The 24715-nt window shown below is 47.4% G+C and overlaps 1 protein-coding gene and 1 non-coding gene across 2 annotated transcripts in view; both read right to left on the reverse strand.

Annotated features, from left to right (window-relative positions):
* Positions 1-492: 492 nt before the first annotated feature.
* Positions 493-24715, reverse strand: part of DNAH14 (dynein axonemal heavy chain 14) — a 176164-nt gene continuing 151941 nt past the window's right edge. The window contains 14 exon segments of the mRNA XM_044291995.1: positions 493-951; positions 4687-4833; positions 4914-5053; positions 6720-6862; positions 8192-8304; positions 8733-8929; positions 9392-9573; positions 9648-9847; positions 13747-13944; positions 14364-14591; positions 14721-14823; positions 14898-15108; positions 18038-18194; positions 19872-19966. Of these exon segments, the coding sequence (XP_044147930.1) occupies positions 739-951; positions 4687-4833; positions 4914-5053; positions 6720-6862; positions 8192-8304; positions 8733-8929; positions 9392-9573; positions 9648-9847; positions 13747-13944; positions 14364-14591; positions 14721-14823; positions 14898-15108; positions 18038-18194; positions 19872-19966 (2327 nt within the window). The 3' untranslated portion in view covers positions 493-738.
* On the reverse strand, positions 11089-11160 carry TRNAA-UGC. Its single transcript has one exon. It is a non-coding gene; the product is annotated as a tRNA-Ala (tRNA).

Genomic DNA, 24715 nt, shown 5'->3' on the forward strand with positions numbered 1-24715 from the left:
CTCCCAGAATCTTCATTCTCATATGGGAGTTACAAGAACAGCCAAGTAAGTGCATTCTGGGAGTTGTAGTTTTTATAGCAGCTGGAGTGCTGAAGGTTGCTGATTCCTGCCCTAGAGAGTCACTAGCAAATATTTGGAGTACTTAAAGGGTCAAAGAAACACTGAGTCTCTCCCTGAACAGTTTAGTTTTGTTCTTGAAAACTCTGACATTCAGTTTATTCTGTAAATCGCAGGTGACGCTTGTCCCCGCCTGCCATGCTGTTTGAGAAATTGGATAACCCCTTTAGGTATTACATTTTATTACATGAGTCCTGTGGTTTACGGGAAAGGATTGATTAAAGCCAGTGCAAGACAAAAGTGGAGTAGACACCCAGGGCGTCAAGTCAGATTCCATGGTTGTCTTGGATTACTCTGCACTTTTTTTTTTTCTTAATAAAAATATATATTAAATTTGCCCTTTTCTATATAAAATTAAAAGTCCTTTACCACCTATCAGTAAAATCTGCTTTTACTGTATTACTTTACAGTATATGGGATAAATATGTGAATAATACAATACTCTTCTAAAGAAATCGTAGTAGTTAAAACAAAGGTAAGTCAGAGGGAGAAGTTTTTACAACATGCATACCTAAATGAAGGATCTGAGGGGGCGGAGTGTGGTGCTGGGCTCCCTGTGTCATGCTCCACCCCTTCAGACCCTGCACTAAACATGTCTATTTATACATTGTGCCTGGGGTGTTAATCTGGTATTTGGCAGAGCAGAGCGGCACCCCTTCGGATCCAGTGATTGGGTCGGACTAGACTTGGTAAAGTCACGCTTGTTATGAAATTAGTGGAATGTCCAGTGGAGGATAAAGTTCCAGCGCGCTGCGGAGTCCTGTACAGGGGGCACTCGTACACGTAGACCGGACTGTGTTCTCCTGCTGTGGTTACTGCTGCGGTGTCCACCTGCTGGGAAGGGAAACGGTCATATTCTCTTACAGAACTGATAACTGCAGGTTTAAGGCTCATTTCATGCAAGCAAGTTTTCTGTCTGGATGCGTTCCGTTTTGTGAACAGACAGCATCCGGACTGATTCCTGATCCATACATTTCATAACCCAGTTATGTGCACATGAGCATCAATTTTATCTGATCGTCTTTGGTTTCAGGAAAAATTGCAGCATGTTCTATATTGTGTATTTTTTCACGCGGCCCCATAGAAGTGAATTGGAATGCGTGAAAAACGGAAGGCATCCGGGTGCAATGTGTTTTTCCACTGGTTGCTGGGAGTTGAGTGTTATTCTTTATGCACAAATAAAAAGGATGCAATCCAGAAGAAAAAAAAAACTTTAAAGGGGTTCTGCAGTTTGTTTAAACTGATTATCTATCCTCAGCATCTGATCGGCGGGGGTCTGACCCCCCCCAGTCGATCAGCTGTTTGAGAAGGCAGCGGCGCTCTGAGTGCTGCTGCCTTCTCACTGTTTACCTCTGGCCCAGTGATGTCACTAGTATCAACTGGCCTGGGCGGGGCTAAGCTCCATTCAAGTGAACAGAGCTTAAAGGGATTCTGTCACCAAGTTTTAGGCTATAGAGCTGCGGACATGCACGGCTAGATCGCCGCTAGCATGTCCACAATATACCTGTCCTATAGGGCTGTGTGCCTTTATTTTCTTTAAAAAAGGATTTTAGAGATATGTAAATTAGTCTTGTATGTGTCCAAGGGTCTGTACGAACCTTCCTGGTGCCCAGCCGTGCCCAGCCACGCCCGCCTGTGAAGGAGCCCAGCACCGCCTATGTCCACCGAATCTCCTCCTTTCGTCACCAATAGATTGCCGTAATCTCGCGATGCGCAGTTCCGTCCCTGCGGCTGATGCCAGCACAGGGAAGGAACACTATACCGGCACTGCACATGCGCAAGCTCGCGGCAATCTATCGGTGACTAAAGGAGGAGATTCGGAGGACATAGGCAGTGCTGGGCACCAGGAAGGTTCGTACAGCCCCTTGGGCACCTTACAAGACTAATTTACATATCTCTAAAATCCTTTTTTAAAGAAAAAAGCACACAGCCCTTTAGGACAGATATATTGCGGACATGCTAGCGGCGATCTAGCCGTGCATGTCCACAGCTCTATAGCCTAACACTTGGTGACAGAATCCCTTTAACCGCGCCCAGGCCAGTTGATACTAGTCATGTCACGGCTTGCGGTAAACAAAAGGCCGCGGTGCTACTCGAGTGCTGCTGCCTTCTCAAACTGCTAATCGGCGGGGGTCGGACAGATGCTGATGATCTATCCAGAGGATAGATCATCAGTTTAAATAAACTTCAGAACCCCTTTAAGCATTGAGCGCAGTTGCAGACGAAACTGATTTGAACGTGTGTGCAAAACAATCAGTTTTTCACAGGAAGAGAGCCTGACACATTAAGATTTTTTTTTTTTTATTCACATAAGCGATCTATAAATGGGTTATCTGATGAGTTGTTATACCAAAAGACACGGAAAGTTGTTAGTAGAGTGTTTAAAGTGTATGCTAGAAACATTAAGGCCCCCTGCACACGATCAGGATTGCGTGCGGATTTTCCGCGTGGAAAATCCGCACCGTAGGTCATGTACATTGTATTCTATGAGAATTTGAAATTCTCAATGCACACGATGCGGATTTTGACCTGCGGTGTGGATTTTAAAATCCGCGACATGTCAATTAATTTTTTTTTCCTGACCGGATTTTCTTAATTTACTTAGTGAAATCCGCATGCAAATCTGCACCAATTAATGCGGATTGACCGCACGGATTTGCCTGTGAACACCTGCGGATTTCAGTGCGGATTCTCCGCACATGAATCCTGAACGTGTGCATGTAGCCTAAAGATAAAACTTCCATCAGTTTCTGCTTCCATGTGTCCCTCTTGGTGCTGCTGCCTCCTTCCTCCACTGGTAGCTGACAGTATAGTCCCTTCTTACTCCCCATGCTATTGCAGAGGCTCTGCTCCTCTCCTGACATGCAGGGCGGAAAGCTATGAACAGGATCACTGCAGAGAGTGACTTGGCATGTGCGACAAGCAATACTTGTTATGTAGACGTTGCTATACACTTTGGACACCAGGTGCCACCATACTGTGTGTCTGGTTTTACAGTGTTTTTTTTTAACAGCATGTAAATGCCAAATATGCCTAGTTTTTTTGTGGTACATGCAATGAATGTGACATTTAATGGTTGGAAACCTCCTTTAACATTTTCCATCCTTCTGTTCAACCAGGGGATATGGATGAACAGGTGCATCTTGTTTTTCAGCTGTATTATATAACATTGCTAGATATACATCAGTAACCTACGAACATATTTCTGGGTTTCATATACAGCTTGTGTTTCCAAGCTGATCTGCTCTGCCAGTGACTGATGTCACCACAGGAAGCTCTTTCTCCTTGGGCTCCTATGGATTCCCCAGTTACAGTTGAAAAGTGCAAAAAAAAAAAAAGTTATAGTCCCCCGGAGGTATTTTATGACCTTTTTAGAGGACACAGGTAAATAAAGAGTGAAAAATAGCCACGGCTGCCCTGTTCACACAAAATTATACATTTGATATATCAAAACAACCAACAGGGAACCCCCTTTATTACTGTATTTTTTGCCCTTAGGGCTGCACGATATAGCGCAAAATAAATCGAATCGCGATAATCGGCAAATGCGATTTGGCCGACCCGAAAATGCCGCGATTATATATGAAGGGGCCCCGCGCACATAACTGGCTTTGTGTGTAAAGTATTTTACTAGTGTGTGAAACAATCTCCTATTGAAAACAGGGCCAGTCTCTGTACTCACTGTGACTATGAATGTGCGGCAGCGAGCTGGCCGGCCGGCGCGTGACTGACGTCACTTAGTAACGCTCCTCCCACCTCAGGAAGCAGGAGCGTTACTAAGTGACGTCAGTCACGCGCCGGCCGGCCAGCTCGCTGCCGCACATTCATAGTCAGTGAGTACAGAGACTGGCCCTGTTTTCAATAGGAGATTGTTTCACACACTAGTAAAATACTTTACACACAAATCCAGTTATGTGCGCAGTTTAGGACACATAGGGCCATGAGGGGGACCAGCATAAGATGCTATATGTCTTATGCTGGCCCCCCTCATGGCCCTATGTGTCATAGCACACATCCCCTATGACTATGCCATACCCAGCCGTGTCAGCGGCTCATATGGGAAAATCCAAGCAAATAGACCTCTAGCACAATTCCCTTAAAATATCGCATATCGTTATCACAATTTTTATGGCCCTAATCGCAATCGCACTAAATTCCCATATTGTGCAGCCCTATGCCCCATAAGATGCATTCCCCCCCCAAAAGTGGTGGAAAAATTTCCCTGCGTCTTATGGGGTGAATACTAAGCACAGCCGGTGGCAGGAAGAATACTGGAGGAGAGAAGCAGTGGCATCCGGAGCAGGAGAGGAAAGTGGATTTTATTTTATTTATGGGGGCTGGTAAATTTATGTTGGTGTCAATTTGCTAGGGCTACAATTTGAAAAGAAGTTAGTTTTTTTTGTGGTTCTCCCTCAATACAACTAAAAGGTAAAACAATAATAAAAAAAATACAATGACGTGTCACCAAAAACCTCCATATGGTTCTCACTGAGCACTATCTGATTCTCCTCTTTTCACTTTAAATTAACCATAGTTTTGTTTTTGTAAATTGACAGTCATGACACCCACCATGTATGGAATGAAGTGGATTTGAGGCAGTGGGTAAAATCTTTCCTCCTCTTCACATTCCTCCAAGACCTGTGTATTGGGGTTCCACTGGGCACTGTCCAGGAACAGTCCAAAAACCAGGATCCCTTCTTGAGGCGGAGAGGAATCCTAGTAGAGGTGTATATATATATGTGAATTGTATGATGCAGATTTTATACCATGGCAGTAAATAGATCAGATAGACTTACATCAAAAGCCATATCACTGAGGCTTTGGTCCGGGCCCCATATGTTACTTGTTACAGGTTGCACTTGGTGTCTGAAGGTGAGGGAGTCCACAGAGACGCTTCTTATCCGCGCGTAGTTTTGTAAAACGGCTGTCAGAAAGCCTGTAAGAAGGTGATAATATTTACACATACCATGAAAACCCTGTGTACACGGAGCTCCCCCTTGTGGTGGCAGTAGGCAGCAAACATTACTCTTGTCAATGGAAAAGAATGGAACTTCATAAAGATGCAGTTGAGCTCCATTATTTTGACCACCAGCTAATATCCAGAGTAACCGCCATGTGCAGTACAGACCAATAAGGTCCTGGTAGGTTGTCACAGGTATCTGGAGCCATGCTGACTGAGGTGCATCCCACAGCTGCTGGAGGGGGTGTGGGGGGATCTATAGAGCAAACACGACTCTCAAGGTGGTCCCACAGATGCTTAATTGGGTTCAAGTCTTTGGAATTAGGGGCCAGGATAGTACTTGGAAGTCCTGGTTATGCTCTTCCAACCAGTGTCAGTCATGTCTAACCGTGTGACATGTCGCATTGCTCAAAAATCCCATCCGCCCCAGGGGAGACAATCAGCACGTAGGGGTGTACCTGATCTGCAAGGAGGATTCATATTCAAATTGTTCGAGAGTGCCTTCCACATGGATGAGTAGCCCCAGATAATGCCCCGAAACACTTCCCCAGACCATAATGCTGCCCCCACCGGCTTGTGTTCTTCCAGCAATGGCTGCAGGGTGTTTGTTCTCTGATGTGTCTCACCTGACGCCAACGTCCATCCGTTCCATGAAGCAGAAAACGTGACTCAGAGAAGACAACCCTTTACCAATCAGCGGAGGTTCAACGCCAATACTACCGAGCCTTTTCTGCTGATGTAGCTTGGTTAGCAGAGGTGCTTTGACTGCCCATTGCTTCGGAGCCCCATACACAGTAGGGGTCGCTTGCTGAACTTCTGTTTTAGACACACGTCTGGTGCCCCCTGGGTCATTTTGGCAGTGAGATGCTCCACTGTAGTCTGTTGGTCCGCCCTCACCCACTCTCATAGCCGACATTCACCTCTCACATCAATGGCACGTGGTGCTCCACAGTTTCCACATTGCTTATTCACAATGGGGCCACGGTCACCATAAATTTTCACCACAGCAGCAGAGAAAAGTTCACACTGCACAGATTCAGAAATACCGCCACCTGGGGCCCGAAAGCCAATAATAATCCCTTCCTGCAACTCTGATAAATCGCCACTTTTACCCATAACAACAAGGGATATGTGCCCACCGAGCCAGCTCAGCACACCATATGTACCCACCGAGCCAGCTCAGCACACCATATGTACCCACCGAGCCAGCTCAGCACACCATATGTACCCACCGAGCCAGCTCAGCACACCATATGTACCCACCGAGCCAGCTCAGCACTCCTTATGTACCCACCGAGCCAGCTCAGCACACCATATGTACCCACCGAGCAAGCTCAGCACACCACATGTACCCACCGAGCCAGCTCAGCACACCACATGTACCCACCGAGCCAGCTCAGCACACAGGACTTCCTTCATGAGCTACCGACGTCAAAAGTAGGAAGTTGTCATAATAATGGGACCCTCTGTGTTATGAAACTAAGTGGTGACTGGCCACTGAATAAATAAGTGATATTCATGTGTGTCCAAATGTTTTAAATGTAATAATCTTGAAGCTGCTTTTATCCACGTGTGTTGGGGAGCCCACGTTACTCTCAAGAATGCCACACACACCACCCTAAGATTTCTAATATGTTCTCACCTTGTGGAAAGAAAAATGCCGGGAGCCAGAAGCTGCTTGGTTCCTCTCTGAGCTGGGTCGTAGTGACCGCCTCAGTTTTCTGGGAAGAATTAGGTCTGGAATATCTAAATGTCTTCTTCTGGAGGCCCAGCTGGTCACCAAACCTGATTACAAAAACATTGCAGGATAAGACGAGTATTCACATAATGCATCGCTGCCACACCACTGCAGCAAAGGTGACACAGAAATATGAGAGGAGATTTCTATGACAAAACATGGATATGACGAGCGGTCTGATCAGTAGCATCTCCCACACATTTTACAAGACCATGGCACTAAATTAATTTGGTAATTTGCTTCTGAATTGCAAAATTAAGCAAGTTTTTTAAGTTGCTATAACTCTTTTCCTGCTGTCTGATATATATATATATATCTCTTCTGTTTCTGGTGGTTCTCTCTGTGCCCCCACCTCTCTTATCTTAGTGTTGGAGATAGCATGAGGAGGATGTTGTACAGGACAGATCAGAGTGCAGAGAGGGGAGAAGAACCCAAGGAAGACTGCTTACACAGACAGTTTGCAGGGGAAGCAGGTAGAAAGCGGAGCACTCATAGCTATGTGATTCTGTCTACACAGAAAGAGGGGGAATCATGCAATCCTCAGCATGTGTCTGCAAATACAAGGGAGAGGAGATCCCTCATGAGCTGTAACTGGGAAATCAGTCCAGGGATCAAGCTGTGCTAATACATGACAGCTAGTGAAGACAGAAGCATCCTGGACACACAGATCCAACATGTATTATTGGGATGGATACATCCACATGAGAAAAGTCTTTAACCAGGAACAGGTTGCAACCTGAAGATCGCAGCCTAAAACTTGGTGCAGCTTTTTTCATGGAAAAAACCCTTTAAAGGGTGTTAACCTCTAAGTTTTAGTTTTTTTTTTTTTTTTTTTCAATTTGGCACATAGCGGGGGACTGTGTAAAATAAAGAACAAAAGAAACTCCCCTTTTTAGATGTCCCGCTGCTACAGTCACCATTGGGCCTGCTGCTGTTACAGGTCATTCATGTGACTGCTGCAGCCATTCCCTGGTCTCAGTGGTCACATGCCGTCCATACAGTTGTGTGCCTGCAGAGGTTACATGAATGATGAATAGCACACAACTACAGGTCCACCCAGGAGATTTAAAAAGGCATGGGAACGACCACACAGCGGTTGAGTACCACGTGGCCATACGGGCCGCTGCTGGCTCTGAGATCGCACTGTTTAGTTGGTCTGCATTAGTTAACAAGGTTTTTTTCCCCTCTTTATTTTACACAGCCCCCTCCCTGCTTTCTGCCAGATTGCAAAACAATCTTGGAAAACCCGTTAACAGCGGGTGAGTAAGAACACATGTTCCCTTCTCTGGCAGGGTCTCCCTATTCCTGGGATTGGGGGGTTTCTAGCCGTCAGACGTCCACTGATTGCTCAGTGCTGTGCAGTTGTGTCCTCTCACCTCTCCTGTGCACATGCGATCACTCGTCTGGACCACGATGCAAAAAACTCCAGCCGCTGAACAAGGTCGTCGACCCACGATCCCAGCAGCTTACAAGATTCATAGGAGCATTGCTGAAATACACAGTATGTCATATATGAGACGTTTCCTGTAACAGCATGAAGGGGGGCGTCACAAAATCCTGTGAGCGCCCCCATTAAACAGCGGTGTCCCATTGTACTGCCCTACAGCAGGGATGGCCAACCTGAGGCTCTCCAGCTGTTGCAAAACTACAGTTCCCATCATGCCCGGACAGTCTACAGCAGGGATGCTCAACCTGTGGCCCTCCAGCTGTTGTAAAACTACAACTCCTACCATGCCCTGCTGATAGCAGTAGGCTGTTCAGGCATGCTGGGAGTTGTAGTTTTGCAACAGCTGGAGGGCCGCAGGTTGAGTATCCCTGGTCTACAGCTATCAGCCTACAGCAGGACATAGTGGGAGTTGTAGTTTTACAACAGCTGGAGAGCCGCAGGTTGGCCATGCCTGCCCTACAGCCACTAACCTGCCATAGCGCGGGCACCTTCAGGCTCGCCAGAGCGCCGTACACGTCCTCTAACCCTCTATTCAGAATCACCTCTCCCCTTATAGCCTGCTGCACGGCACGGAGGGAGCTGTGCATGACGGACAGCAGGTGATTAAACCGGTCGATCTCCTGGCGCAGGATCGTCAGCAACGCAGAATTGATCAGGGGGTCATAACCTGCAAACAGAAACCAGCTGTGATATACTCCACTATATGGCGGTTTGTTTTATCAAGTGTTACAATGCAGGCAGGCGGCAGCCATGCTGTATATTGAGCCTTGTAAGGAGACCTTGCTGTTCGCCTAGTAGCTGAGGTGGTGACAGAGGAAACGTACCCAAGGCTGGAATAGAAACTTTTTTTGAGCTCACAGTTCCTCGATGGTCCACTAGGTGTCAGTATTACTACAGGACTTAAAAATGCAGTTTTTTTTTTTTTTTTTTTTGTCTGCCTTTTTAGAAGCACTACTACTCCCAGCATATGCCATTACCTAATCTTCTAGCATCATACTGTGACTAATGAGGATTGTCACATACAGGTAATCTGCAGCAAGTTGCGAAATGAGCGATTTTTAACCCTTCGTGACCCATACTTTAATTTTTGCGTTGCTGTTTTGTCTAGGTCTCAAGGACTACCGGATACCTTTAGCATTTTTCACAAGCGTTTCCCATGCAGGTTCGGTAAGCAGGTTAGCGAGCGTACGCCGGTCATGTGTTTCGGCCGCGGAGCGCTCCAGGGACGTTTTCCCTTCCACCGTCTCAGGTAGTTTAGTAAGGATGTTGGCGATCACGTCCTGCACCACCTGATCCTGACTGTATTCACTTCTGCAGGACATTGCACATCATTAGGTATCCGCCATGTTTACTGCAACACATCCGCCTCCGGTGTGACTACCGACCTGTGCGCGGCGTGATCTGCGCTCCTTCTGGACTGCATGCTCGCTATGGTATCCAGGAAGGCGTGAGCATGGGACGTCAGGTACGCTCTCTCAGCGTTGGGGTGCATGCCGAAGATTTCAGGGTTGTCGGTGTCGGGGAGAGAATTCACATAATCTCTGCAGTCCTGTAAGGTGGCATCTTCGGACAAAGGATGATAAACCTGGACACAAACACAATGGCGGACAGTCACTTCTATATACATATAGGCCTCCTGCACACGACCGTATGGCTTTTTTTTTAGTGTTTTGCGGTCCGTTTTTCACGGATCCGTTGTTCCGATTTTTGTTTCTGTTGTGGTTCCGTTTTTCCGTATGGCATATACAGTATACAGTAATTACATAGAAAAAATTGGGCTGCGCATAACATTTTCAATAGATGGTTTCGCAAAAACGGAACGGCTACGGAAGACATATGGAGTACATTCCGTATGTGTTCTGTTTTTTTTTGCGGACCTATTGACTTGAATGGAGCCACGCAACGTGATTTGCGGGCAATAATAGGACATGTTCTATCTTTCAACGGAACGAAAATACGAAAACGGAATACATACAGAGTACATTCCGTATTTTTTGCGGAGCCATTGAAATGAATGGTTCCGTATACGGAACGCAAAAAACGGGGGAAAAAAAACGGTCGTGTGCAGCAGGCCATATACACACACAGCATAATTCTATTAATCTGGCATATGTGAAAAGACGTCTGGAAGCCGAAATCAGGAGTGAATTCAAAGTAGGAGAGAAAGTATAAGGCCTCATGCACACCACCGTTCCGTTTTTTGCGGTCCGCAAAAAACGGAAGCCGCCCGTGTGCATTCCGCAATTTGCAGAACGGAATGGGCGGCCCATTGTAGAAATGCCTATTCTTGTCTGCAAAACGGACAAGAATAGGACATGTTATATTTTTTTTTTGCGGGGCCGCGGAACGGAGCAACGGATGCGGACTGCAAAAACTGCGGCTCGGATGCGGACCAAAACAACGGTCGTGTGCATGAGGCCTAAAGGACAGATCTGACTTCTCTTCTTTTTATTTTTATTTTATTTTTTTTTTCCATGCAAAACTGACCATGTGGACGGACCCCTAGAAAACACCTCTGATTGAAAAGACGCTTCTTGGACAGTTGATATGCGGTACATTTCTACGAGCATCCGATTATCCGGAATATCTGATAATCCAGCACCCATCAGGCCCCATTCATAACGGGATTGCCCTGGATAGAGCTATGCATGTACTGATACAGCTTTCCGTAACCTTCCGTCTGTTACGCAGCTTTTCCATGATTAGGATGTTATAATTTTCAGGATATGTTCATTTTCTTACATTTTTAGCCATTTTTCCCACTGACTCACTGAATACAATTTACGCATAAAAAAAACCAAAAAAAAAATAAAAAATGAAAAGAAGTGGAGATGCCGGGGATTGAACCCGGGGCCTCATACATGCAAAGCATGCGCTCTACCACTGAGCTACATCCCCTACTGGTGTGAACTGGGATCAAACTGGAAGGGATGTATGCTGTACAGGCGGATACTGCACCCAGCAGGCGACACCCGCCTGACGTGACCGTGTGTCACAGGACGTTGTAGCTAATGAGCTCCCATTTCTTACTGGTCTGTCACCAGGAACACTGGGGAGAATTATCAGGACTGGTGTTTTCTGCTCTGGTCTTGATTTTCCCTGCGAGGATGTGCTTCATTTATGACAAGGTGCCCGCCTCGTCATAAATTAACGGGGAATTTCGGTTATCAAGTTATCCCCTATGCTCAGGGATCCCATTGGAGCCCCCCCTGAAATGAATGGAGCCGGTGGTTGGAAATGCGTGCGACCGCACCATTCATCGCTTATGGGCGTTCTGGAGATAGTGAGTCGGCTATCTCCGGAACCCCTATAGAAATGAATGGAGCGGTCGTACACATTTCTGACCACCGGCGCCATTCATTTGGTGAAGCTCCATGGGGTTTGGGGCCCCCATTCTCGTAATCAGTGGGGGTCCCACCCATCTAATAGTTATCCCCTATGCTGTGGATAGGGGATAACTTCATATAATCAGAATATCCCTTAAAACACATCCTCCGGCAGTCCGTGCGCCTAACGTACAATCCATGCCAGCTCGTAGGTAGCACAGGTGTCAATAGGCCACCCCACCCCACACCCTCTTTTTGGAAAGTGGCAAAACACTATTTGTGCCAAAGATATTTCCACAACCCGCGGTTTGCGATTATTTTACTACAGTCGTCTAGCGGATGTGGGTTGATAAGGCTCCATTCACACGTCCGTAATAATGGATCTGCATCCATTCCGCAAATTGCGGACCCATTCATTATCTATGGGGACGGAATGGATGCGGAGAGCACGCTAAAAAAATAGAACATGTTCTATTCTTGTCCGCAATTGCGGACAAGGATAGGCATTTCTATGGGGGTGTCGGTCGGGTGTATTGTGGATCCGCAATGCACTACGGACGTGTGAATGGACCCTAAATCTCACCCCATTGACTTGTAGGGTGATCTTAGCTCAATGTAATGATGCCTTTCACTGAGGGCTCCTGCACACGACCGTATGGCTTTTTCAGTGTTTTGAGGTCCGTTTTTTACGGATCCGTTGTTCCGTTTTTTGTTTCCGGTTTCCCGTTCCGTTTTTCCATACGCCATATACAGTATACAGTAATTACATAGAAAAAATTGGGCCGGGCATAACATTTTCAATAGATGGTTCCGCAAAAACGGAACAGATATGGAAGACATACGGATGCATTTCCGTATGTGTTCCGTTTTTTTTGCAGACCCATTGACTTGAATAGAGCCAAGCACCGTGATTTGCGGGCAAGAATAGGACATGTTCTATCTTTTCACGGTACGGAAATACTGAAACGGAATGCACACGGAGACACACCAGTTTCTTTTGCTGAACCATTGAAATTAATGGTTCACTATATGTACCGCATACTGAACTAAAAAAACGGACAGTATACTGAACGCAAAATACTGTCGTGTGCATGAGCCCTTAGTGATCCGTTGCTTTGCAATGCATTTTTCTGACTGATCAGGCATTTTTCCGACTGATCAGGATCCTGATCAGTCTGAAAAAATGACATCCGTTTGCATACAGTTTGCCTGATCAGGCAGTCAGTTCAGGCAACGGAACTGCCTGCCAGAATCAAACAACGCAAGTGTGAAAGTACTTAGGCTACTTTCACACAAGCGTTTTTCTTTTCTGGCATAGAGTTCCATCAAAAGGGCTCAATGCCGGAAAAGAACTGATCAGTTTTATCCCCATGCATTCTGAATGGAGAGAAATCAGTTCAGTTTGCATCAGGATGTCTTCAGTTCAGTCGTTTTGACTGATCAGGCAAAAGATAAAATCGCAGCATGCTACTGTTTTATCTCCCGCGAAAAAACCTGAAGACTTGCCTGAATGCCGGATCCGGCATTTTTTTCCATAGAAATGTATTAGTGCCGGATCCGTCCTTCCGGTTTTGCCTCATGACACCGGAAAGACGGATCTGGCATTTCAATGCATTTTTCAGACTGATCAGGATCCTGATCAGTATCAGTTGGCATACGTTTTGCCGGCTCTCTGCCGCAAGTGTGAAAGTAGCCTAAGCTGTCAGGGCAATGCTTGTCACTGTCACCTGTTTCCTATAACAAGCAGCAGAACTGTGAATACAGCTCTGAAGTATAATACGGGCTCTGATAGATAACTCTTTTATTACTTAAAAGGAATATCCTACAAACAGCACACAATAGGTGATAAATGTATTATCACTGGGGGTCTGACTGCTGGGACCCCTAAGGATCCCTAAAACGGGGGTCTCGAGTCCCCCGTCTGAATGGAGCGACAGTCACAAGTTGGTTCACCGCTCCATTCACTTCTATGGCACTGACAGTGCTCCATCAGTCCTATAGAAGTCAATGGAGCGGTGGACAACCATGAGCACTAACGATCACTGGAGGGGGGGGTCACAACTGTTGTACCATACATTTATTACCGGAGGATAGCCTTGCTGTTTTGGGGATAGACCCGTAATTATATAAGTTAGCGAGCCTCTGAGGTGTTGCTCACCTGGTCGGCAGAGAAGGAGTAGTCATCCTGCAGGAGGGCAGGGGTGTAGAAATTGTCCAGGATGCTCAGCAGGCAGCGTCGGTCCCAGGAGTCAGTCACTCGGCCTCCATACACCACCTCGCCCGTCAGATAACGGAGGGCGGTCCACGGGATCTCTCTGTGGTTATCTGTGAGCATCTCCAACATCTGCACCGAGACCTGGACACACAGTGCATATGACCAAACAGTCCGCAGTACATAACACAGCATATGTGACAGTCTGGCCACTAGGTGGCACTGTTCCTAGAGGCTATCTCATAAAGCGACCAACCTGCTCCCGCTTACAATCGATCACTGATCATTACAATCTACACTAGCGCTGGGCGATACCTGCTATTCTCTTCCGTATTAGCCACTTGATTGTCATTTAGCTCTGCTTCATTAGTGCTATGAGCAGTGTCTGCACTTTAGCTGAGATCTAGCTTCCGTCCCTTTAAAAGCTTCCCTCTATGCTTTACACTGCAGCTCTGCTTTGTAGGTACGCTGCGGTGTATAAGCACAAGCTTTATAGCACACACTGCATATTAACATATCAGATCTAGACATATGGATTATCCACCGTGGCCCATTTCTAGTACCTCCAAGTCGGAGAGGGTGAAGTCATACGGGATGTTCCACCCGAGGGCGCCATACTTTCTTCTCTCATTTATCACGGCATTGAATAGGCACAGACTGAACAGGAGCTTCTTCCAGGCTGGTCGGCCATTTTCCTTCTCGAAGATCTTCTCTGTGATCAGCCCGCTGCCAGTGCTGTCAAACGTCTGCTGTAATTTTCCCTTCAGTCCCATAGGGGGCTCCACTGCCATCTACCAGGAAAGACGAAAAATGATTACGGAATCTCAGCGCTCACATTTCTTTTTCACTCGAGTGCACGAAGAGATGTACAACCATCTACTAGCGGCCCCGACATAGTGTGCCGTTATCGGGGGTCTCACCTTGAAACCCTTCTGTAGAATAGAAACTGGAAAGGACTCCTCTGACTTGGAGCTTAACCACAGCCTGAACTGCGGATCCGTGGCACCGGCCTGTCGCTCGAATCTGAAAGAAAACCGCGGATTACATTAAAAAGTACTTGCACTTGGCGCAGCGTTACCGGCGGCGTCCGATCTTACCCGTCCACGATTTCTCTGAGTCTGGGCATAAAGGAGGCGGCGAGGTGGCAGTTTTGGAGGAAGACCCAGTGGCCTTTCAGTCTTCTGGCTTTGGTAATCAGCTCTTCCGCCTTCACCCCCTGACCACGACCCAGGGAGATCATGTCTAGGTGCAGGGTGCTGCCATGGGTCTCCAGCGCCAGACGCTCCAGCTGACCGCTGGGGTCACTGCCTGTGTAACACATACAATATGAGGGCGCGAGACTGGGAGGGTCCATGTCTTCTCCCAAATCATGCCACACAATCTACTATGACCAGACAGTCCTAAATGATAATGATTCCCATTGTCAGGACCACCAAGCTGGCATAAGGGGTCTTACAGGGCGGGCAATGCTCCCTGGGAAAGAACATATGCAAGGTAGCTCTCCTCCGGGAAGGAGAACTGTCCCTGTATTGGGGGTAGGTGTCCTAGAAGTCAATGTCCGCCCTTTTTTTTACATCCTTAGGCCTCATGCATACGACCATATTTCTTTTTCTGCTTCCGATCCACATTTTTTGCGGCTTGGAAGCACGCTAGCGATGAGCGAATCGGTTCATACTGCTATGTACGAATCCGATTCGTTTATCACATTAATTAACCTGTTGTAGAGGGACTGTCCAAACTGCATTGTTCGCTATGCGGTCAAAATAAAATAGCCACTGGTTTTAAGAAAATGTTTATCTTGCGCATGCGTGTAACGAACCCAAATCCGGGATTGTGGCACACGTCACAACCAAAGACGAATCTGGGTTTATATTCGTTATTGAGTATATTTGTGAATGCGCTGCTACTGAGAGCCACTGTGCATGCACCCGATAAAGATTATGAGACCAGAGACCGTTTTGTGGACAAGAATAGGTATTACTACAATGGGGCCAGTGGAAATTGTGGGATGCACGTGGCCAGTATCAATATTTTGTCGGATCTGTGGTTTGCATATGGTCGTGTGTATGAGGCCTAAATCTGGTTTAAAGGTAAGATGTTGACTCACGAGGCAGCTAGCCTCAATAGGTGGTTTAACAGCCATAACTTGTTAGGCTACTAGACTCACCGGGTGAGAGGATAAATATTAGGGGGCAGGAGGGGCCGAACTCACCGGGTGAGAGGATAAATATGATGGGGCAGGAGGGGCCGCACTCACCGGGTGAGAGGATTCATATGAGGGGGCAGGAGGGGCCGAACTCACCGGGTGAGAGGATAAATATGAGGGGGCAGGAAGGGCTGGACTCACCGGGTGAGAGGATAAATATGAGGGGGCAGGAGGGGCCGAACTCACCGGGTGAGAGGATAAATATGATGGGGCAGGAGGGGCCGCACTCACCGGGTGAGAGGATTCATATGAGAGGGTGGGAAGGGCCGAACTTACCGGGTGGGAGGATAAATATTAGGGGGCAGGAGGGGCCGAACTCACCGGGTGAGAGGATTCATATGAGAGGGCGGGAAGGGCCGAACTTACCGGGTGAGAGGATAAATATGAGGGGGCAGGAGGGGCCGCACTCACCGGGTGAGAGGATAAATATGAGGGGGCAGGAGGGGCCGAACTCACCGGGTGAGAGGATAAATATGAGAGGACAGGAATGACCGGACTCACCGGGTGAGAGGATAAATATGAGGGGGCAGGAGGGGCCGTACTCACCGGGTGAGAGGATAAATATGAGAGGACAGGAATGACCGGACTCACCGGGTGAGAGGATAAATATGAGAGGACAGGAAGGGCTGGACTCACCGGGTGAGAGGATAAATATGAGGGGGCAGGAGGGGCTGCACTCACCGGGTGAGAGGATAAATATGAGGGGACAGGAAGGGCCGTACTCACCGGGTGAGAGGATAAATATTAGGGGGCAGGAATGACCAGACTCACCGGGTGAGAGGATAAATATGATGGGGCAGGAGGGGCCGCACTTACCGGGTGAGAGGATTCATATGAGGGGGCAGGAGGGGCCGAACTCACCGGGTGAGAGGATAAATATGAGGGGGCAGGAGGGGCCGAACTCACCGGGTGAGAGGATAAATATGATGGGGCAGGAGGGGCCGCACTCACCGGGTGAGAGGATTCATATGAGAGGGTGGGAAGGGCCGAACTTACCGGGTGGGAGGATAAATATTAGGGGGCAGGAGGGGCCGAACTCACCGGGTGAGAGGATTCATATGAGAGGGCGGGAAGGGCCGAACTTACCGGGTGAGAGGATAAATATGAGGGGGCAGGAGGGGCCGCACTCACCGGGTGAGAGGATAAATATGAGGGGGCAGGAGGGGCCGAACTCACCGGGTGAGAGGATAAATATGATGAGGCAGGAGGGGCCGCACTCACCGGGTGAGAGGATTCATATGAGAGGGTGGGAAGGGCCGAACTTACCGGGTGAGAGGATAAATATTAGGGGGCAGGAGGGGCCGAACTCACCGGGTGAGAGGATTCATATGAGAGGGCGGGAAGGGCCGAACTTACCGGGTGAGAGGATAAATATTAGCAGGCAGGAGGGGCCGTACTCACCGGGTGAGAGGATAAATATGAGGGGACAGGAAGGGCTGGACTCACCGGGTGAGAGGATAAATATGAGAGGACAGGAATGACCGGACTCACCGGGTGAGAGGATAAATATGAGGGGGCAGGAGGGGCCGTACTCACCGGGTGAGAGGATAAATATGAGAGGACAGGAATGACCGGACTCACCGGGTGAGAGGATAAATATGAGAGGACAGGAAGGGCTGGACTCACCGGGTGAGAGGATAAATATGAGGGGGCAGGAATGACCGGACTCACCGGGTGAGAGGATAAATATGAGGGGGCAGGAGGGGCTGCACTCACCGGGTGAGAGGATAAATATGAGGGGACAGGAAGGGCCGTACTCACCGGGTGAGAGGATAAATATTAGGGGGCAGGAATGACCAGACTCACCGGGTGAGAGGATAAATATGATGGGGCAGGAGGGGCCGCACTTACCGGGTGAGAGGATTCATATGAGGGGGCAGGAGGGGCCGAACTCACCGGGTGAGAGGATAAATATGAGGGGGCAGGAGGGGCTGGACTCACCGGGTGAGAGGATAAATATGAGGGGGCAGGAGGGGCCGAACTCACCGGGTGAGAGGATAAATATGAGGGGGCAGGAGGGGCTGGACTCACCGGGTGAGAGGATAAATATGAGGGGGCAGGAGGGGCTGGACTCATCCAGCGCCTGTTTCAGATTCATTGGGCGGCTGTGGATGTATTCTGCTCCCATCTTCTCGGCTATAAATCTTTGGATACCGCTGACCAAACATTCAGGATGCAGAACTTTTATCTAAAGAAGAAAAATAATGACAATACCATAGACCGTGAGTAATGTGATCATGGGGCCCCAATGCAACATTTCAGAAAATAACGAGCGGAGATATACACCTATATACTCGCCACTTACTGTACATAACATTAATCATCACACGGCCTCCGCCGGCCTGTCTACTTCCCGCAGTTCATCCTGGTGCTATGTCCACTAGGGCTGCACGATACTATTTCGATGCTCTTTTCGGTTCAGTTGTTGCACAAGCTTAGTAAGTAGCTGGTCAGACAGAGAACATGGCGGGCACAGTACCCAGGGCATGCCACGTTCTGCTAGGGGGCGCTCACTGCTCTTAAGAGTAGGAATAGAGAGACACAGGGGGACGAATGCCCTGATCACTGACTAGCGCTTCCTCATGTACAGCGCTGCGGGCTCGGCACCATGGCTCATACTCTTCCAGGGATGCGGCCGTGTTTGTGTCGGGGGCGCTCTAACATTCCTCTTCACCACACTAGACCGTCCTGTTGTTATACCCGGTACAGCACAGACGGATGTGGCTATGCTATATATTACTTTCTCATCTTTCTGTAATCGTCTGATATTTATAGGTATTTTTCTGTAATTTGTTATCCAGTGTTTGAAAAAGGTCCATGTAGGACCGAAACAGATGTACACCAATAATTTGCCTTGCATATGAAAACCAAATAGAAATCAACCCGATATTTCAAGCGATTCTTAAGGCGTGCCTACGTTTATTTTATCTTTGCTTGCTACGGGGGTGGGACCCCAAAACTAGAACACCCAACTAACGGGACACGAGTGCCACATCCTACCACAGGCGCACACAAGCTCCAACATCCAAATACAAAAAATAATACACAATCACAGTACAGCTGTCCATATACCGCACATTCACATATATATCTACAGCGGGGCTGGTCCATGATTTATGGGGTTTGTATACTTTTGCAATTCGTTTTACTTATCTCATGCAACTAAAATAAAAATGAAAAAGCAAATGTTCTTAATAAAAAGATGGCGCACCATTTTGAGTATACAGCTCTTATTCAGACCTGTATGTCTCCATGGCTACCACAACTGTGCGTGTGGCCAGCAGTGTGACAAATTATTTCCCCATGTGTCCCACTTTAGAAGTGTTGAGTGAATATGAATTATACCGCCCCTAACATGAACAAATATTACCACCACACAACGGGCAGGTAAAAACTGTTTGGATCCCCTGAAGTTATAGAATTATAATGAAAGGGGAAGAACAGGATTTCTTCTAGAAGGAGCGCCAAGCCTGTCCATGAGTTGTGCCAGGGATTGCAGTTCAGCTCGGCTGAAGTGAATGCGACTGAGCTGTAATACCACACACAACCAGCAGGTGGAGAGTATCACATGACTGCAGGATCAGACTACACAAGGTTTGTATGTAGTCTGTAACCATGGAGACACAGAGCTGCCTGCATAGAACCTGTAGGCACAAAATAGTAGATTATTTTTAAGATCATTTGGAAATTTCCCCTTTTTATATTTTCAGAATGTAACAGAGTTGAAAAGGTGCACGTAGGGTTTCACTAAAGATTAGTCCAGTAGACCTGACTAGCTTTTACTGGTTTCCGTCATATTGTCTTTGCCTGTATATAGAGGGTCACCATTATGCTCGGATTGCAGGAATCTCTTAATAATATTTACCAACAGAAGTTTCTGGAATGAAGTAAGTGTCTCCCAATGAAATACGGCAGCAGCTTGTGATGTCTCCTGGTCAGCAGCATATCCTGGAGCTACTCCTGTGGGATATGTAATGTGTTATGTATCAACTAGGCATGACGAAGAAGTGGAAACTAATATCTATCCATCTCACATCTATCTATATCTATGTATATATCTCAAATCTATCTCTCTCTCTCTCACATCTATCTATCTCTTTATCCATCTCATATCTATCTATCAAATCACATCAAATCAGCTTTATTGTCAGGACTAAATACATTTTAGCATTGCCAAAGCAAGTGGTAAATAATTGGGTAGGGTTGGGGGTGGGGACAGGTCCAGGGATGGGATAAAGGAGTCCATGACATATCAGGCTCCTCTCAGTCTATGGCAGGCAGTAATATATTGGGCTGCTGTGGCCGCTGTGTTCTCCTCTTCGCCCAGCAGTATGGAGAGTCTCTCTTCCTCCTCCATGGAGGTGAAGTCTGGGCAGAGATCAGACAGTTTCCTGAAGTGAGTCTCCTTCACTGCTGAGTATTTGGGGCACCGCAGCAGGAAATGAGCCTCATCCTCCACGGCCTCCTGGTCGCACTGCTGGCACAGTCTGCTCTCCCTGGGCATGTACCTCTGTCGATGACGCCCGGATTCAATGAGCAGGCTGTGGGCGCTCAGTCTGTAGCGGCTCAGGATCTGTCGGTCTCTTGGATTGGGGAGTTTCTCCAGATATGGGGCCAGTTTGTACTCCCTCTGCAGGCTCTGGTATACTGTCAGCTTCTGGGATGTTCTTATGTCGTTCCTCCAGACGCTAATATACTCCTCTTTACCCTTGTGTATCATCCTCTGGATTTCCCCCTTTGCCAGGCTGTATTGGTTGGTGGCTTAGGCTGGCTGGTTTTGGGGGACTTGTTGCAGGGTGCTTTGTTTTTCTGGGGCTTCTTGGTGTAGCAAGGCTTTGTGATGGTAGGAGCTGGGACTGCTGCTATGCAGATGGGCTCTGAATGATAGTGCCCTCTTCTGGACAGCAAAGTAAAGTGGGAATCTGCCCAGTTCTCCTCGGCAGACGCTGTTTGAGGTGCTCCTGTGTTTGCAGAGTTCTAGGTGAAATAGTTCTGTTGGCCCAGAGTCCCACTTTGCCCAGTCTGGGTATGTGTCTGGGCCCCAGACTTTGCTGCCATACAGGAGGATTGGGGCAATGATGGTGTCAAGGATTTTAAGCCAGACGGTCACTGGTGCCTTAAGATGATACAGACGCCTTCTGATGGCATAGAAGGTTTTGCTCGCCTTGTCTTTCAGTGTTTCCATGGCTTTCTTAAAACTCCCCGATTGGCTGATTTCTAGGCCCAGGTAGGTGTAGCTGTCGGTTTCTGAAAGTGGACAGTTGTTTAGAAGAAAGGGAGGACGCCCGGCTGCTTTCAGTTTTTTTTTCTGGAACACCATGATGTTGGTTTTCTTTGGATTGATGGGCAGTGCCCACGTGTTACTGAACTTCTCCAGGATTTTCAGGTTATCTTGGAGACCTTTCTCAGTTGGCAATAGTAGCAGAAGATCATCTGCATAAAGGAGAAATCTCACCTCAGTGTCATGGAGGGTGAGACCAGGTGCTGTGGAGGACTCTAGAGCCGCCACCAGCTCATGGATATAGATGTTAAACAGGGTTGGACTGAGGCTGCAGCCCTGTCTGACTCCTCGGCTCTGCCGGAAATAAGCCGTTCTCCTCCCATTTACCTTCATGCTGCATCTGTTCTCAGCGTAGGAACTTCTGATGACATCATATGTTTTTCCTCCTCTTCCGCTTTCAAGACGTTTCAGGAATAGGCCCGGGTGCCACACTGATTCAAAGGCCTTCTTAAAGTCCACAAAGCAGGAATAGATCTTTCCATGCTTTGTATTGTGGACATGGCTCTTGATGAGGCTCTGCAGGGTGTAGATGTGGTCCGTGGTGCGGTGGTTTGGTATGAAGCCTGCTTGGCTTCTGCTGAGGATGTTGTGCTGGGTGAGGAAGCTGAGGATCCTCTTATTCAGGATACTGCTGAGGAGTTTCCCCAGGTTGCTGCTGACACATATCCCTCTATAGTTGGCTGGGTCATACTTGTCTCCGCCCTTGTGTATGGGGGTGATGATGCCCTGGTTCCAGCTCTGGGGGAAGTAGCCAGCACTCAGCACAACATTGTAGAGTTTTACTAATGCGGCCTGGATACCTGGCGGGCTGTATTTGATCATTTCTGGAAGGATACCATCTGGGCCACTGGCTTTTTTATTCTTTATCACTGAGATCCTTTCTGTTATCTCCTGCGGTGTGATCGGTGTGTTGTCCTCCCTTGAGACGGCTTTGTAAAGATCCTTGAAGTACTGGAGCCAGATGTTGCCGTTTTGGATGTGGAGGTTGGTGTTCTTGCTGGTTTTGTCCATGTGTTTCCATAGTTCCCAGAAGGAGTTGTCCTGGAGAGCATCTTGGAGTTGGAGGAGCTTGGTTGAGATGTTACCTTGCTTTTTCTTTCTGAGGCTGGCTTTGTACAAACCGGATTCCAAAAAAGTTGGGACACTAAACAAATTGTGAATAAAAACTGAATGCAATGATGTGGAGATGGCAAATGTCAATATTTTATTTGTAATAGAACGTAGATGACAGATCAAACGTTTAATCCGAGTAAATGTATAATTTTAAAGGAAAAATACGTCTTCAACAAATCCCAAAAAAGTTGGGACAAGTAGCAATAAGAGGCTGGAAAAAGTAAATTTGAGCATAACGAAGAGCTGGAAGACCAATTAACACTAATTAGGTCAATTGGCAACATGATTGGGTATAAAAAGAGCTTCTCAGAGTGGCAGTGTCTCTCAGAAGCCAAGATGGGTAGAGGATCACCAATTCCCACAATGTTGCGCAGAAAGATAGTGGAACAATATCAGAAAGGGGCAGCTTGCATGTCTGGAAAGGCACCATCAATGCAGAAAAATATATTCAGGTTCTAGAACAACATATGCGCCCATCCAGACGTCATCTCTTTCAGGGAAGACCCTGCATTTTTCAACAAGATGATGCCAGACCACATTCTGCATCAATCACAACATCATGGCTGCGTAGGAGAAGGATCCGGGTACTGAAATGGCCAGTCTGCAGTCCAGATCTTTCACCTATAGAGAACATTTGGCGCATCATAAAGAGGAAGGTGCAACAAAGAAGGCCCAAGACGATTGAACAGTTAGAGGCCTGTATTAGACAAGAATGGGAGAGCATTCCTATTTCTAAACTTGAGAAACTGGTCTCCTCGGTCCCCAGACGTCTGTTGAGTGTTGTAAGAAGAAGGGGAGATGCCACACAGTGGTGAAAATGGCCTTGTCCCAACTTTTTGGGGGTTTGTTGACACCATGAAATTCTGATTCAACATATTTTTCCCTTAAAATGGTACATTTTCTCAGTTTAAACTTTTGTTCCGTGATTTATGTTCTATTCTGAATAAAATATTAGAAGTTGGCACCTCCACATCATTGCATTCAGTTTTTATTCACGATTTGTAGTGTCCCAACTTTTTTGGAATCCGGTTTGTATGTTGTTGTAGGCTTCCCTCAGACTGGAGTTGTTCGGATCTTGGTGTTTCCTATTTGAGGACATTCTTAGCGCCTTCCTTATATCTTTAAACTCCCGGTCGAACCAACTTTTGGGTTGTTGCTTTTTTGGCCTTTTTTTTGCATCTTTTGAGGTCAGACATGTCCATCCATGGTGTATATTAAAGTCCTTTACCGCGAGATTTACTCCTTCTGGGTTCAGCTCATACACTTTACTATGAAAGTTATGGAGTATCTCTTAAATCTCTGCGCTGTTTATGGTCTCCATATACTTTGGGACTGACCTCAGACCATTTAAAAGATGGAGGTAGGCTGAAGAGGCCGGTTTGCTGTGATGTTTGTGCTGGTGGTTTACTTGTGGATTTAATGTATAGGAGCAGTTGGTTGTGGTCTGACAGGTGTGTCTGTGGGGTGACTATGAAGCCACCAACATTTTTGGGGTCCTCATCTGTGATGGCATAGTCTACCATACTGTTGCCTACATGGGAGTTTAGGATATATCTACCAAGAGAGTCTCCCTTGGTGTGGCAATTGAGAATATGAAGTTCGAGGCTTCGACATAAGTTCAGCAATTTTCTGCCACTTTTATTTACTGTGCTGTCATAGCTGTTCCTCTCGGTGTGCACTGAGCTGTCACAGTCAGTGTCTGCTCCGAAAATATAGACATCAATCTATCTATCATAGTATTGCCAAAGCATGTGGGAAATACAGGGTTGAGAAATGGGGACACACCCGGGGTCGGTGTTTAGGAGTCTGTGGCATATCATGACAGGGGGGAGAAGGGGTGCGGACACAGGGTCAGGGTATTGGAGTCCATTGCATATCAGACTCCTCTAAGTCTGTGGCAGGCACTGATATATTGTGCTGCTATGCCTACGGTGTTCTCATCCTCTCCCAGCAGGATGGGCAGCTTCTCTTCCTCCTCCATGGAGCTGAAGTCTGGGCAGAGATCAGACAGTCTCCTAAAGTGGATGTCCCTCACTGCTGAGTATTTGGGACAGTATATCAGGAAGTGGGCCTTATCCTCCACCACCTCCAGGTGGCACTGCTGGCACAGTCTGCTTTTTCTAGGCATGTAGCTCTGTCGATGCCATCCGGATTCTATAGCCAGGCTGTGGGCGCTCAGTCTGTAGCGGCTCAGGATTTTACGGTCTCTGGGGTTCCCTAGTTTCTCCAGATATGGGGCCAGTTTGTAGTCTCTCTGCAGGCTCTGGTACACCGTCAGCTTCTGGGATGCTCTCACCTCCTTCCTCCATTCACCG

Source organism: Bufo gargarizans, chromosome 4 (genome assembly GCF_014858855.1).
Source record: "Bufo gargarizans isolate SCDJY-AF-19 chromosome 4, ASM1485885v1, whole genome shotgun sequence".
Lineage (NCBI taxonomy): Eukaryota > Metazoa > Chordata > Amphibia > Anura > Bufonidae > Bufo > Bufo gargarizans.